The sequence below is a fragment of the Strix uralensis genome, chromosome 23, assembly GCF_047716275.1.
Source record: "Strix uralensis isolate ZFMK-TIS-50842 chromosome 23, bStrUra1, whole genome shotgun sequence".
NCBI classification, from domain to species: domain Eukaryota; kingdom Metazoa; phylum Chordata; class Aves; order Strigiformes; family Strigidae; genus Strix; species Strix uralensis.
Window position 1 is genome coordinate 2,707,487 of NC_133994.1, and position 17,079 is coordinate 2,724,565.

The following is a 17,079-nucleotide window of genomic DNA, read 5'->3' on the forward strand; positions in this document are numbered from 1 at the left end:
TGGGTGCACTACTGAGCTGAACACTGCTGTGTTGTATACATGTATTTACAATGGCACTGGTGCAAAAGTATTGTTTTATAAATCAAAAAGATTTAATATGGAGACTTGAAACTTTATTTTCTAGAGAAAGTTCTTTTAAATATGCCCTTTTTTTATAAAAAGAGCAGATTAGCTCTCCTGATTGTATAATGCCATATTCCAGTCCCTTCTCACAAGGTGAAAGACCAGAGGAGCCATGTTGGAATATCCCATCCTTTGAGTCTCAGCTGTAACACTCATTCTTTTCTGGGAACGGGAAGATTTGGGAAATTCGGGGGTGTTCAGGCAGTCAGAACTGGGCACCAGGCCAGTAAAAGGATTAACTTAAATTATAAACATTCTATCCATTTATGTTAAGAGTTTTCTGGGTAAAAGGCCTTGGAACTGGAATGTACTGGAATTGTGGTAAATTTTGAAACCAGTAGGGTGGGTTTTTTTCTGTGGAGGAATGCAGAACTATTTACTCTTTAGGCCTGATGGCTTGCCTCCTACTGAAGGACAAACAGTTCTATTACTAGTCTTAACTGATGCAGGATTCTTCACAGGTGGAGATCAATAACCCACTGAAAAGCAGGTGTTTTGCAACATCCCACAGAGTACAGGAAAGGAGAACCATTTTGCCATGGCCTGTGTGAAGCTCTAAAGGATTTTTACATGACCGATATTTTGTATTTCACGCTGTGCATCTTGCACCCTGTGACATTATTTCCTTCCTGGCTTCCTTGGTATTGTTGCAGCCAGCGCAGACATCACTGGAAGATCCGTGGTCCTGGCAAAAAGAATTCTTCATCTAAGTTGGGATAGTGTTAGTGAAACGAGGAAAACCTAATGCTGGATTGCAAGGGAAATTTAATATGGTTATGACAGATACATGTAACCAACTCCTTTTTTTTGTAGGAGGGAAATACCAGCTCTCCCTGAGTAGTGCAGCACTGTTTGGTTACTGCATCTCAGCTTTTATTTTGTCTCAGTTGTCTCTTTCTGCACAGAGTGCTTGCCTTTTATGATCCTGAGCTTAACTGTCCATGCAAAGATGCATTTTTGTTTTATACTCTGCTACATGCTCAGCTAACTGTGATGGTAAAACTGTCCTAGAACAGAGGAGAAGTTTACTGATGGCACCTTTCTGCGCTAGCACAGAGCTCTGCCTGTGACTGCAGTTTTGCTGGTGCTTTCAACTAGGAAGAAACTTGTTTCAAGAGATTAAGAGGACAACTGAGGCTGAATCTCAGCAAAGAGCAGTGTAGGCTGCTTTACTACTGGATAAACGTAGTGACTGTGGCAGGATTCCTGCTGTGGATGGTGGAGTGCACCAGGCTCTGCCTGCCACTGCTCCTGCTCTTCTGGGGGACCTGGCCTGCTCACCTCCTCGCTCGGGGGCTGGGGCCAGACAGGGAGGGGAACCACCTCCCCTCTGCTGAAGGAGGCGAGAGGCTGAGTCATCAGACACTGAAAGGACACGGAATGAGGAGCTGCAGGTGGTGGTACATGGGCTATTGGGGTAAGATTACACAAGTCATAAATATAAACAACAGAAAAGCAGTGCAGGGGGGTAAAAGACGTTCTGTGGATGTTTGAACTGAATGTTGAAATGTGGAATGCAGTAATTCGGGTTTGCTGGGACCCTACATCCTCCTTCTGACAAGTAATATTAGGTCTTACACTTTTTTTTATAAGTTCTTCTAGTGCTATGCACCAGGATCTAAAAAAAAATGACAGCAAAACTGAGAGCATAACAGGTCATTTTCCTTCCACAATACCTGTGCCTCCATCGCCACACAGCTGAGCCGTGGATCTGTTCATCTCTGTGTTTGATGGAGAGTTATGGTCTTGTCTTCCTGCAGTCTGCAGCCATCCACGTAGTTTAACTGCAAAATCTGACGCTTTACTTTTTTCAAAAACTTTTTTTTAATTCTCTGTACAGCACATACTTGATAAAGTCTTTATCATTAAAACTAATTTGGGAAAGTTTTACATTCCAGTAATCAAGTCTCAGAGTCTCTGTTGCCCAAGGTATGGAAGCAGCTGATTGAGAAGTTCAGTTGCACTACTGGAGATTAAATATAAAATGCCAAAGAAACATTTTGAACTTGAAACAGAACTAGCAGTAAGTGAAGTGCTCAGTCCAGGGCCCTTGTTAGTGCTTCAGTCTGATTCTCCAAGAATAAGTAGTCAAGATTCTTTCTTTTTTCTTTACTATACAAGTGTAAGTTCCTTCATTAATTGCATTTGCAATGATGCTCATGTGATCTTCGTTTAAGGATAAGTAACCTGGATATGAGTATTCCAGAAGCTCCTTATCTTTATACCAGCTGTGGTAAGAAAAATAATAGAAATTAAACTACAAAAGGTCTAGTACCATGCAATATGTGTTAGTGGTTCTTTCTCATAAGTCTTGCTGAATAAGGGTACAGCACAGATGGGACTTTAACAAAACAAGGTTAAGTTTTACTGTGTATTTCGGGCAGATGATGCAGGCAGGACAGTGCCCTGCTGTGAGGAATTTAGGAGTTTGAATCTTACTGAAAGCTAATGGGAATTTTGGACCTCAGTCTAAATTTAAGGCTGTAGATTTTGCAGAAGATTTTGACTTGATGGTAAGAATCACCTTTGTGCTATATATGTGAATTGGATTTTATCCTTTTTCAACTCAGCTTGCTCGTTACCAATAGCTCTGCTCCCAGGCTAAAGCTCTGCAGTGTGATGGACAATATTTGCCCCCCCCCCTCCTCGCAGTTAGCCAGCCACCCCTCTTCCTACCCTGGGTGCCAAAAGAGACAGTGACATGCTCCAGGAGATAAACTGCATTCTTATTTACACTGTTCTGTCATCCTTCCTCGTCCTTTTCAGTATGTAGACTGCAACTTCTCCTAAAAGGACTGGAAAAAATGATAGAGCACTTACTAAACTTTGCCTTTTTTATGAATTATCTTCTGTCCACAGCGGAAGGTGACATTCCTGCCTTCAGAAACAGTCTTGGTTTTTGTCCTTGGTGGGGGCAGCGTAGGGGGGACCGTTGGAAATGGGAATTCTATCCACCAGAGGTGAGAGAAAGAAATGGCAAAAGGTAACTTATCTCGTTGTCAAGCTTTAGCCATTGCAAAACACTTTCACAGAATTATGTTATCACCTAAGGAACCTTAAAAGTGTTAATTTAAAAATGCCTCCTACTGAGCAATTCTTGGATAGACATGTAACATTATTCGTATGCAAAGATAACAATTTTGTGGCATGTAAACTGACAGATAAGTCATACATAGAGAAGAGTATACATGTAGTATATGAACAGTCCCCTAGAATATATGGGTTTGTCATTAGCTGACTGCATCTTTACATTAATCTCCTCTAAAAAATACCTCTGTCCTGGAGAAAGAGGTACTTGTTACACAGTACATCTTCCTAAGGTCAGCAGATTCTTAGCTGATTCTTAGCTTAGATTCAACAGCTGCAGCAACTTGACCTGATCCTGCATTAGTCCCTTATCTGGATTCATAAAACTGAGAGACTAGATAAGGTGATTAACACACTTTATCTCCTTTTCTGCAGAGCAGCTCTAGTTCAGCTGTGTTTGAGATGTCATTGTCTTATGTCCCATCACTGCATCAGGAACTGTACTGCATCTCTTCTCTCTGCATTTAACACGTCAGCATCTCCCTTCCCCAGCTGGGGCCAAAAGGGAAGCAGCACGTGCAGTCGTGTTTTCAGAAACTCCCCATCATTGGGTCAGTTAAACTAGAGAAGAATGGGACAGTTTAATGTTCTAGTCCACAAATGATGAAACAGAAAAGCTGCTTCCTAGGCCAAAGCCCTGATCTCGGCTCAGATACAGAGGCCAGTGCTGCTCTGCTGCTCGTTAGAGCTGGATGGGGCTTGTCACCAGCAGCCTCTGATCTCTAGCTGGGAATTACGATCCTGCCTGTCCCTGCAGCAAATGCTGCTTAACTTTTACTGCTTCCCTCTGTGCAAACCCCACCAAGAACCCCAGGAGAAGTCAGGTACCGTAGCAGAAGTCGCAGGTCGATGGGCAGTGCTTTTTCATCAACTTCCTGCGTTTCTCGCAGAAACCTTTTTGTGCCCATGATGGGCACATAAATAATCTGTCTTTACATCCTGAAACAGAAGGAGACAAGGCTTTAGAGGCATCAGGGTAGGCTGTTCTTTCTGAGAAACAAATTGATGTTTCACCCAAATCAGATTGTTCCATGGAAATGGCAGAGCTGGGACAGGAAAGAATCTACACCAGGAGTACAATAAATGGAGCAGGGTGCCAGTATTGTATGAGCAGTGGGTTACATACTGAGCTACTGTCATGCAGGAACATCAGTGATTCCAGAGAGCTGCTCTTTCTAAGTCCTACACTAGGTAACAGTTGAAGAGTCAGAGCTTGAGTGAATCTTGCCAGAGCCCATTTGGTTTGTGGAGGGTTTTGTCATCATGTAATAATATATCTGAGTCCAGCCAAAAGAGTAATTAACAGCTGTTTGCTTTTCCCCTTCCTTTGCATGTGAGTTTTTCCTTTCCCTTTGTGCACCTGATGCTTCTAGATGTGTAAGTGCGAGTCAGGGCTCTCCATGGCTAAAACTGGCCTTTTATTCTAATATAACCCATGGTACAAAAGGCCTAAAGAGTCTGGGCTGGGGTGTGACAAGCCAGTCCATGAGCACACGTGGTGCCTGTGCCTCCTGCTCCCTGGCTTACAGCGTAGTCCTGCCTGACCAGGAGGATCTAACACCATGAGAGCTCCACAGGGTCCAGCTGCCTTCAGGCAAACCTCTCCCCAGAGGATCCTTCCTTACCGTAAAGTCTGTGAATTCCCCAGACTTCATCTTGAGAGATGGTTTTCTTCCCAGTCAAAGTGGCGTTGATGTGCATGAGGGCGTTGGGGTTCAGGGAGTGCATGAGGCCTAAGGCGTGGCCTATCTCGTGAGCTGCCACATGCACCAGGTCTGTGAGCCAGACGCCTGGAAGAGAAACGGGAAAACCCCTGTGAGTGTGTGGCGAAGTACATTTGCTAATCCTGGTGTAAATCCAGACGAAATATTTTAACACTAGGACAGTACAGTCTTACCAAAGCTCTCCCCACTTTCATCATCTCTGTAGCTGCTCGGGTGCAAACAGACGAGCCAATTACTTCAACATGGTTCTAATTTCAAACAGCAGGACCCAGAGCAGCAATGCTGGACTACGAGAAGGCCGCTCCGTAAGAGCGATGTTTGAAATGAAGCCAAGTGTCCTGTGCAATACTGTCAGCTCTCTGCTGTGTTCCCACAGCCCTGAGCTGTGGAATGACGTCTGGGAAGCGTCTGTTCGGGAACGAGAATGCTAGCTGCAATATTCCAGGCTGAAAGAGCCTCCAATCGACCTCTGCATCCCCCGTAGCCTATAGGTCAAACTCAAGTTTCTCAGTAGCATCCTGACGCCTGCTTCCAGCCGAGCTGGGTTCTAACTGAAGGGTGCCTCACCCGAGGTGTTATTACTGACACATCCATCTTGGTATCTTGCACAGGTCACAAGAATCTCACACGATTCCTGTGTTAAATGCAACTGCTCATGGAAAGAAAGTGTCTGAAAGGGGTAGTCTGCATGTGTGCTTCATTTATCAGTCCATTAAATAGGAATCCCTAGGGGGTGGATTTTTTGGGGGCTCTTCAAGACTGCTAAATCTCTCTGATGTGACTTGGAAGAACAATGATTTTGTTCTACTTTGTTCCCATCCTTTATGCCAATGAAGAAGGCTAATTCAGCTTTGGAAAGAGAAGCAAACATTGTGAACGAGTAGTAATCATCTCGCACTGGCCCTCTGAAGGCAGAAGCATTATTACTCTCACAGGTGACTGAATTGCACACGGATCAACCGCAGGAGCGTTTCCATATAAAAGAATGGAGTTACACTGCCATGAGATGGTGGCAGAACTGGCACTCAGGACACCCATTTATTCCATAATCTTGGTAAAACTTCACTAAGAATCAAGTTTTGCAAGTGTCTACGCTTGTTTCAACAACTGCCTGCAGAAAAACACAGGCTGGGGAAAGACTGTTCCCTGATGACTGTCTAACTTCGAGGCATAGGTTTGTTACCGGACAAACTCGCTGATTGTTGTTATCCCGGACTTCAGAATTTTGATGGAGAATGGCATCTTTTCAAAGCTGAGTATTTTACAAAATGTAATCCGACCAGTTCTTTTCTTAATACGTACCAACATTCGTGCCTTAAAAATCATCTCTCCTAGGTCTTTGTCCCTACATCTTATCTGTTGCTGTGCTCTGGAAAACAAGGAGGATAGGAGAAGTCCCTCTACATCGCCTAAAATCTCTCCTCTCTTTTTATTTGGTGAAAAGCAAAATTTCTTACTTTCAAAAAAAAGTACTGAGTTGGTCATATAATATGAACTGAATTTGCTAGTTAGTCAGAGACCATCTGCTTTTAATTTAAAGTCAGTTTTGATATTGCTTAAGTCAAGAAGAAAAAAAACCACCAAGCTGTAAGTAACACAGACATTTTTAGGTGCCCACAAACCCAAAAATGACTACAGACCCAGGAAAACAAAGCCATAAACAGCCATGCCAGCAAGTTCAGGTAATAGATCATGGCCCTGCTCAGAGATGCACCTGCCTGGGCAGAAGCCAGGTGTAATTGAGTACATGGCTGCACTATCAAGTCCACTGAACTATCCAGAAATGGCACCAAACACGGTTCCTTAGAGCAGCTCGGTCACATGACAGCAAGACCAACAACTTCCAAAACAACAGAAAATCTCAACTGGTTTTGGTGTCTCTTTCCCACACTAGATAAATCCCAGAAGAACTACTAAAATCTAAAATCCTACAGGCATTTATTACGTGCTCCCCAAGTGTTACCTTTTTTCCAGCTGAACCGGGTATTCCCCAATATCCAATATTCATGGTCATCAAAATGGATTTCCCCGTTGGGTGGGAAGAAGGCATGGGCAAGTTCCCCTGTTGTTCCATCAAAGCAGTGGTGAATGAGCGACTCCAGACAGTCTGTGTGATTGATAGAGTAGAAGCCTGTGAAAAGAGAAGCAGATTGAGTGTATCTAGCAGGGTAAGCCCACCCAGGACATGGACATCTGTAAACTTGGGGTTTACTAAAAAAATCTCTGATGCTATCCCACATGTTTTCCAACCTACAGAACCACAGAAGGAAAAATAAATGCAAAGCAATTGTCAGGACTGATGGCTACGTGATGCAAACTACACTCAGCCCTGTGATGACCCTGGATTTAGAGCTCTTTCCAACAGACACAAATGAGTCCACTTTTCAGAAGGGAATGCTGAGCTCTCTTTGCAACATCACATGGAAATTACTTTTTTTGGAGAGAAGCTGAACAGCAAGATAACCCCAGGATGTAATTGTTCCATTTGAAATGTAAATAAACAGATGGCCTTGGAGTCAGAGCTGCTGCTGTCTTTTTGCTAGCATGGTGACAGCATGGCAGCGTCCCCTGCATCCCCTGGCACCGGGCCCCCCCGAGCTCACACACGGCAGCAGGACAGCCCCTGGGGAGGCAGATCATGTGCTGCTGAGTAGCGTCACACAACACGAGTGAAGAGCACGTTGCGAAACAAATGGTTCTCTCACTATTGCTGCCGTCTGCACAGGAAATAATTGTTTCACACAGACCATAAATCCCAGGAAGAATTTACATCTGGGGTTGAGACAGCAGATAATGCCTCGGCACCAACATTTTTCTAGGCCTGAGAAACTCAGGAAGTAACTTCTGTACAGCAGTACAGGGGCAGAAGGAAAGGGAGGAGAGAGAGGACAGAGAAATGATGGTGCTTCGACAGGATCAACAAAAGGGAGACTAAAACCATAAATGAGCTGGAAGCCATCACCTGCTCTTTGGCTCTGTGTGACCTTGGATATGGCATTTCACTTTTCAATACTCCCCATCTGTGGAACAGAGATAATCCTGTCCCAGTGGCAGACTGAGGGTTAATTCTTGTCAAATACCTAAAGCTTCCCAACTGCAATTCACAGAAAGCATTAATTAGGATATTAACATCTCCCTAAAAGTAGTTTCTCTACCTGACCTAAAGGCAAACGATGCCCCAATGCCAGGAGCCCCTGCTGAGTCCACAGAGCAAAGGAGGACAATCTCCTGCCTCCCAACTCCTGGTTTACACACGGAAACTCTACAAGTCCCTCGTGGAGTTAATGCCCACAACAGTGTCCTGTCAGCGCAGGAGCCCACACAGTCTTACCTATTTTCAAGTCGCTAGCTACGTGGCGTGGCACTTCCCTGAAGCTGAACGGTGAGACTTCACTCCACATTCGGAACGCAGCCGCTAGACCCTTGCGTGTGTCCCTGGCGTTTATGAGGTTTCTTGGGAAGGACAGGATTCTGTAGGGACACAGAGCACCTTCAGGAGAAGTTCCCTTCTCAAACATCAGCTGAAGGCTCTCAAGGCTGCATCAGACAATCGAGTCTTTCCATTCACTCTAATAGGTTCAAAACAGGAGTAGCTTGAACTGGACATTAAGAATATTGAAGAAAACCCCCACAAGGACTGATATATTACCGATATTCTTTACAATCACGTGTACAAAGACTACAGCTTTTGTCCCTCCTCAAGCACATCATTTTAGACAAGTTTCTCTTGGAAAACTAATTTTATCCTCATATCTCCCAGTCTGTTGTGCAGTGTTGCTAGAAGAGGAAACAACTGCGTTTCAGCAGCAGGTAGCTCCTACTCCTAACACTTAGACTACAACGTATGTGCTCACACTGAATTATAATACTCTCAGGCAGAACTTTGGAAAGAGAGTTCCGAAGAATATCAAAGGTTTGACAGTATTTCCTTTGAAAAACGTTCCATCACTTGGGAGAGAGACTCGAGAGAGATTTTTGTTTAGGCCACAGGTATAGATACAGCTGAACTGTAAGAAAACTACTGGTGCAGGATGGCAGAACCCCTGTTCGTACCATGGAAACGTACAGATGGCTCCTAGAAACTTACCTTGTCCCAAAAGAAGATCTGCATTCAGGAAACTGCCTGAAGTGTAGCAATTGGGAAAAGTTGTGTATATTCTGCTATCCCCTCTGGTTGTTTTTTAGCTATGCTGTTTATGTTCTCCCTTCGTCCCAGCACATCCTAAAGGGAGCAGAAGGTTTCGTATCAAGCCAGGCTGTTAATGAGTGTAAACCTGGGCAGTTAAGACTACCATGAGGCTTAGCCTGTTTGGGATGAGCGTAAAGGGAGGTACGTTCTCTGCTCAGTGTGAAGGAGTCGGGTTGATGCCACCCACTCGTTGTCTCAGAGGCAGAAGGAAGCCCTGCTGTCCACCAGGACCAACATGTGCCCCTCAGCACAGCCTCACCCCCACCACCCTGCCAGCACGTAAGGCCAGGGACGGTTACGACGAGACTTCTGCGTAACTGGTGGTGTAACAGCTACCTAGAGAACAGAGGTGACTGCAGCATCACCCACACCTCACAAATTATCCTCCCGGCCTGCATTTTGTGACCTTGAGACACTCCCCCTCCTGCTTCTGTCGAGGAGAAAGGGGATAGCGCAGAGGTCTCACAGACACAACTGCTGCTGTCCTGCCCACCCCGCTTGCCCTCCTCAGGCCTTACCTCAGGCAAACCCACTGCCAACATCGCTCAGAACACTTTCCTTGCCTCTGTGGTGGGAACAGAAAACTCTCCCACCCATCACAGCCAGGGTCTGGTCGGTTCTCCAGAGCGAGAGGGACCCTCACAGCTCCACAATGACACCCTCAGCCCAGCGCCAAGGAAAAGCTGCAGCACACACTGCTGCTGCCAGAGGCCACTTTCCAGTGTTTTCAGGGATCCAGTGTCAGCTGCCATTAAGCCACTGTGGTTTAACAGTCAGCAACTGCAGCGCTCGAGAGGTCAGGCCTGGGGCTTGCTCTGTACTTCACACTCAGGAGTGGCTGGAGTTAGCAGCCACGTTAAAAGAACATTTGTTATCACATAAGAGACTGAAAAATCCTGGTTTGGCTCCTGTGTCTCCAGGAAGGTGCAAACTCTCAACCAGGAGTGACCAACGGGCCTTTCTTCAGTCAAACCTCGAGGACTCCTGCTACTCTGAGGTTTCCCGTTGACAGTCTGATTCTACCTGCCAGTGCTCATCTTACAAAATGGTTTCCAAGGGGATTCCCTGAACCCTGTTCTGGCTGAACTCAGTTTAGCTCTCCCAAAAAACATTCAACAATGCCATTAATACCTTCCCAGAGAGAAAAAGCATCTTCTAGGATGCTGCCACCACAGCTCATCACACTGGACAGTTTCAGGGGCTGTTCAGCCACTGGTAAAGTAAGAAGAGAGCTGCTCCAAGGCTGGACACCAACCAGGACGGACATTGCCTTACGCCAGCAGTCATGGTAAAGCCAGACAGCAGGGAGAAACAGTTCAGCATGAAAATCCATCGGACTCCATCAACTTTGGCCCTGAACAGCCTCCTTGCTGGAAGTAATACAGCACTACACAGTTACACTGCTCCATTGTATCAAAACCAGAGCACTACAGCTGTGTGGTACTGCTGAAATCCTGCTGGTTCTGAGCAGTGGTAAACCCAGCTGGAAATCAGTAATCTGGACAGCCACTTCTCCTTGGCAGAAACGTCTGAAAATATTCGGGTTGACGTTCGCTCACCCCAGAATTGCCAAGGGCTTTTTATTGTTTGTTTGTTAGCAATCTAAGAGTTGGCAATCCTTTCCCGAAGACAACAGGGAGAAAGAGATTCCTAAAAGCACTCAGTGCTAACAGAGCTCTGTCCTCCTGAAATCACAGAACCTTTCAACAGCAATTTCCCCTCAGTGATGATTTAGGTTCATATGGAACTCTTGAAAATACCAGCACGACAGAGTCCATATTCAATTCACTACTTTCTGACGGAAGTCCCTAGTTCTGGGAAGCCTATCTGTTTGAAACCAGAATCTGCCCCCAAAAAGTTAGTTTTACTCTACAGAGCCTCAGCACGCGGCCACATGCGCTGCTGGCTCCTAATGCAGTGACAATGCTTTGCAGCTGAGGTGAAGTATTTGTAGAAATACTTCCTGCTTCAGAGTGGTGTTCGCAGCTATCCATTTACTTGCAAATGGATCAGCAGTATTCACGTGGTTAATGTCTGCACCCGTGGCAGGAAAAACTCAGACCCCAGCATCACTTGGAGAACGCGAGCCCTTCGGGCTAACGCAAGTCCGTACTTATATGTCAGGTTGAAGTGGTCCCATTTCAAGTGCCCCGGTGTGATCGTGTATCGTTTTCTCCGTGCTGGAGGCCGAGGTGGGAAAGCTGGACTGTGCAAAGCAGAGGCGCTCGCTCCACGAAGACCAGGTGATGTGGCATCTTCCTTAAAAGACAAAATAGGAGGTTGAAAGAGATGGGAGAGACCGCAGGAGTAAACAGTGTAACAGTGAACAGGGGCATTTGGGGAGCTGGTGCTCCCTTGGGGGTGTCCAGGAGCCAAGACTAGTGCATCAGCTGGGCAGCGCTTTGCAAAGCACGGCTCTTCCGAGAGTGTGGAACAAAGCCAGGACAGCAGAGGAGGGGCTGTACCATGAGGAGCTCTCGGGGCATGTCTGAGATCAGACAGGCAAGGAAAGGAAAGGAACAGCACCCCTCAACACTGGGTCACCGAGGATCGGTGCTGTAGGCTCCCTGAATTCCAGAACAGGGCACTGCAGCCGCTCCACTCCTCTTGGAGTGCAGCACAGACCCAGCAGAAATGAGGCCTCAGTAGGCTCCTGGCTACAGCGAGTGCTGCAGCTCTTCCTGGAAAGTTTTCATTTCCTTCTCACTTTGCTATTGCTCTCCAGCCTCACCACAGAAGAAATGAAATATTGGACAAATGAGTAAAACAGGCAACGCTTTGTGCAGAGAGCTCTTTATAAAGCTGCACTGTGGAGCTGAAATGCCTTCAAAGTAAATAGGAGCCCTGGAAACCCTGGAGTGCATTTAAAGCCATCACACAGTAAAAGACATCAAATTTCATGACAGGTCTGACTCACACTGTAAAAGCCTTTTAGTCCCAAGTAGTGGAGGTAAAAGAATGGGACCCAACACGTTCTCTGGAAGTCCACCCGCTCTGTCACCCCTAAGACACTGAATATATCCGGGTCATCTTTGCTCCAGAGGCACCAAGACACTTATCAGTGGTATGTATAGTGGCAACGTTACAAAAGCTGCACCAGTACGAGTTTGTTCAGCCTGACAGCACATCCTGCATAAAGCAAGAGCTGTCTTCATTTTACTCATGGAAGAGCTGAGGCTCTGAGAGTCAAAACAGCACATCCCTGGTCCTACAGCAAGCCAATGGCAAGGCAAGCCAAGAAGCCTGAAGCAACAGCTGCCAGCTTCTGCCCAAAGCACTGGCACCTCTCCATGGCTACAGCTAGTCATGCCTGGTAACAGGCTCAGGGACTCTGTCCTCACAGGAAACCAGTCTCATTTGCTCATGCCCATGAGCCATACTAGCTTCCACCTTGTTCTAATCTCAGTATCTTTCTTTCCTGGAAGGACAGTCTTTCCTCCAGCTCAGCTGTGGGTCTGGCTCACAATTTGAAATCAGCAGAGTCTTTGAATGTAAGGAATGCAATGGCCATAGAACATCACCTGTGAGACAGAGAGATAGAATCAGTTAGGTTGGAAAAGACTTTTAAGACCTTAACAGTCCAACCATTAACCCAGCACGGCTAAGTCCACCACTAACCCACGTCCCTAAGTGCCACATCTACACATCTTTAAACACCTCCCGGGATGGTGACTCCACCCCTTCCCTGGGCAGCCTGTCCCAGTGCCTGACAACCCTTTCGCTGAAGGGATTTTTCCTAATGTCCAATCTAAACCTCCCCTGGCACAACGTAAGGCTGTTTCCTCTCATCCTTCTAAGCTGCAAGCCTTTGTCAGGGTATTTGATCACATTTCTGGGAGCCTTCAGATGCCAATTTGCTCTTGAAAGAACACAGAGGCTCCCTTCTCCCTTTTAACCTCTGTCACTCTGCTGTATTAAGGGGTCTGGCTGAGGAGCCCATACTGTTTGGTTTGCTCAGCTCAAGGCCCAGCCCCTTCTTTACGTGTGATGCAAGTACACTGGCTGTTGTCCCTCTCCTTTTACCTCTAGTGGCTTTTACCTCCAATTCTACTCCGAGAATGCCATCTTCCCTTGATGTGAAAGGGAGAATTTGCATCCTTCTGAGCAGCACAGACAAGGTGGAGGATCAGCTAGCCTGTGCATCAATGATCTGTTGGAGCTGTAAGAGAAGCCTGGAGAAGATCAGCTCATAATTACAGGATAATAAGGTATTTTCCCCTTTTTTTGCAGTTCTTTCAAGTAAGGTAGAAGTAGGACAATCCCTCCTGCCTTTGTAGGATCCTTTGCTGCTACTGGGGCTGATTCATTCTGGCATCAGTCAAGAATAACCCAGGATTGCTAGTACTGTGAATTCTGTCACTCTACAGGCTCTGACTCAGGAGGCCTGTTGACTTACGGTGGGATGAGGGAAGGTATTAACGCTCTTCAGTAGCTGTCTGTCCTTGTGATAGATGCTCCCGCCCCTTCGCAAAGCCAGCAGAACACGCAGTGTCTTTGCTTTCCAGCCTAAGTCACAGCCCAGCAGGCGCCGTGTCCGCTGTACGATACAGCTCAGTGTGTGAAGCTGCAGAGGCTGAGCAACGGGCACTGCCCATCTGCCTCCTCTGCTACCGGGCCACCAAATCATACCAGCACCAGGTGAAATCCTGAGGCTCTTCTTAAAGCCCCCTGGGTATCAGCAAAGGAAAGTCAGAGAGTCAGAAACAGCCTGCTGGCTTCTCTTTCTACAAGGAAAGCTCCTGCAGCCCCAAGGGAGAAAAATTATCGTCTTTTCTACGGCCATTGAGCTTAAAGCCCTAAGGTCATAAGTGCTGAACAAGCAAGAGGGGGCTTGGAAATAAATCTGCATCCCTAGTCAGCTTATCATCAAAATACAAACCAAAGTAAGGGTGACTCGGGCCCATCAGCAATCACTGAAACCTGTATCTGACCCAGTACCTAGATCAAGACAGGTGCAGAAGGCTGAGGTCTCTTGCTCAAACATTCCACTCAGCCTCTGTTCTACTCTAGTCTTTGTTCTACCTACCACTGGTGCCAACAGGATGCTTTTAATTAAGAACATGTTGCAAAATTAATTGGAGAAGGGTGGGGTACCACACATACGCTGTGGCTCAGAGGTAGGATTCTGACAGAAATGGCATGACCTAGTTAAAAATTTCACAGTAAATTTGGATGAAAGGTTCTGTCCGGATGCCAAAGAACCAAGACTATGGGAATACTCAGAACCAGAGAAGAGGTCAGCCCCTCCCAGGAGGAAACCCATCTGAGTGTGGGTTAAGGTCTCAAACATTCAGAAAGCTTGGGAGGTACTAGGAGGACGTGTGTTTGAACTCTCAACAACTACAACAGACACCAACTATGGAAGGATAAAGGCGGGCACTGGCCAACGTCCCTGCTCTGCATTATTCACCCTGTGCAGTCAGACCACCATTAATTTACTTCACTAGTTGTAATGAATGTAATTCACCCCCCTCCCTCTCTCCCAGTCATGCAGTTCCCCTCTCAAACTAAACAGTAACAGAACTCTGTGACTTAGCACCTATTAATAAGAGCCCTGAGCATGTGGTGCAAACAAGGGGTGCTATTGCCAGGATCTTCATAAACACAAACAGCAGGAGAGGATGAGACCACTCAGAGAAGATTGTTTTTTATAAAATTGAAAGCTAAAATTAAGCGAAAAGGCAAAAATTAAGATCAGCTTCTAAGAGTCCCAGAGCCTTGCTACAGTTCCCCCCGAATACCAGTCTGTCCCAGCGTAACGGAGGGACCTTGAAAGAGAGTTAATATCAGCTAATTGTTTGTGTAGGTCCAGCATTAACTCCCAGTTTAGCTCTCTCACCACGAGCCCTCTGGAGTTCCTAGGAAAGCTCAGCTGCTACAGAAATCAGAATATATGCATGCCACATCATACTAGGCTGGGAAAGCAGGGGTACCAAGGGAGAACGACCCAGATCTTTTGTGCATTCACCGTTTGGTTGTCTGCAAGCTGCATACACATCTCTAATAATCTCATTCTACCTGGATACATAATTACCTTTTAGGATCCTTTGCAAAAAGGGACTCAGCCATAAACAGATCCTGTTGCCTTAACAGTTATTTCTATATTGTTTAGATTGCTTCGTGAACGTATCTGTCTTCTAAAAAGAATACACAAGCACATGTATTTGATATCCCCACTCCCATTTCAAGCATTTGAGAATTAGATCCTTTCTCCTACCTGACTTTTCTGAACTGCAGCTCCAGCTGGATCTCCCGCAATAGCCAGCAAAGCCACCACAGGGAATATGCATAAAAATCCCACAATGGTTCTACAGCCATTGCTCTTTTTCTTGTCAACTGAGAGGAAGCTCTTCCTTCTGTTTGCAGAAAGTTCTTCTACTTGATCCATGTTGTTCTTTAATACTTTTTAGAGGGAGATGTGACAGACACTAAGACATTCTCTTCACAGAATGCATTGGTAATCCGCTTGCTCACAGTTGCATTTGGAGCATTTGTGAGTAGCCCTGCAGTTACTGCCAAAGTTGTGCAGAACCACTAGAGTTTCAAAAAGCTCTAAAAAAATAAAAAAAATGTAGACTTTACATTAAGCCTCTTTAAAATGTGCCAGAGATTCTCTCAGCCTCTGCCAAGTGGTATCATATTACTGCAGCTGAAAGTTGGGCTGGCAGAGGAAAAGCAGCAGTGAAACAAGCTGGGATGGACATGCACTCTTTTCTTTAACTGACTATAATCAACAGAGGACAGATCTGCAGTTGTCAGCTTTATGTAATGAAAAAAAATTGGGGGAGGGGGCAGAAAAAGGAATCCAGAAGCCAGCATCACGCCCTTGGAATGTTTCATTAGGGATGCTTAACGCTAGAAGAGCTGTCATTTGTCAAGGGCTGTCTTCAGGAGCAGAATGAAAAATGAGATGCTGTGAGAGAGCAGGGAGGGCTTCTCTGCTTAGGAAATTCTGATCAGGGAGTTTACAAACTCAGATAAAAGTAAACATCAACTCCCTCTTCCATGAAACTTGGCAAGTGACCTGCAAACTTCTTGTGTACTTGGGAGCTACCCAGTAAGGGGCTGTGATGCTGAGAAAGACAACTGTTTTCAGAATCATACTGATCTTGGGTACCTCAGCTTGAGCACGTCAGGGTCAGTTTGTCTTACGCTGTTCGGTTCTTTAAGGCATCTCCAGGCTGCAGACATGAAGTCAATTCAGGACTTTTTAAAAAGCTTACTCAGAAATTCTCAGGTTTTCAGAAATAGCTGCACTCTTCTGTCTGGTCACTGAGCGCTGGCTACTCAGTGCTCCCGAGGTGGGGTGTCCTCGGCTGAACAGTTCTGAGCAGACAGAGGAAAAGGAACTGTGCAATCTCCTAGTTTCACAAGCAAATGGCAGGGAGGGGGTAATTCTATTGCCAGCCAGTATAAAATACTCCTAGGAGATATCCAAAGCATTTGAAAGGTTTCAGAAACTTCTTGCACTTTTAATACTGAAAATGGTTTCATCTGAATTTCTTTTCCCTAGTTCATAATCACGCTTGTGACATTTTATAAGTTTCATGTATTTTCCGATTAAAGCTGGCCTGGAGCTTTTAAACAACTCGGAATAAATATGACCAATGAGTCTGTGCACAACTTCATGAAAATCTTCTTTTTCAGTTTCCACCAAGCTCCACCCTGGAGAAAACACATGCCTTCTGCAGAGAGTGGACAAAGTACAACATTTGTTCAGGTACCAGGAGAAGGATAGAATAAGGAGTAACATGAAAGGAAGTTACAGATAGAATTACAAAGGAAAGCTGGAACTAGGAGGAAGAGAAAGAGCAGGAAGCAAGGGTACAGAGCTGTAACTCCTGTGGACCAAAGCAGTCAGCTGCAGCGGTCCAAGATACTGGCTCATTTCAGCTGTTAGCTGCAACGTGTGTGAGCGCTCTGAAATCAACGTTGGGAGCTCCAAGGAGTGCTGCA

General features: G+C 45.8%; 1 protein-coding gene across 1 annotated transcript; it reads right to left on the reverse strand.

Moving 5' to 3' along the window:
• Positions 1-1,923: 1,923 nt before the first annotated feature.
• Positions 1,924-16,785, reverse strand: MMP23B (matrix metallopeptidase 23B). The gene is made up of 8 exons (XM_074893294.1): positions 15,341-16,785; positions 11,237-11,382; positions 8,266-8,405; positions 6,898-7,065; positions 4,836-5,000; positions 4,039-4,149; positions 2,944-3,070; positions 1,924-2,351 (listed from the first exon to the last, which is right to left on the reverse strand). The coding sequence occupies exons 1-8, from the start codon at positions 15,509-15,511 to the stop codon at positions 2,177-2,179; spliced, it is 1,203 nt and encodes a 400-aa protein (XP_074749395.1). The 5' UTR covers positions 15,512-16,785; the 3' UTR covers positions 1,924-2,176.
• Between the last annotated feature and the right edge of the window lie 294 nt (positions 16,786-17,079).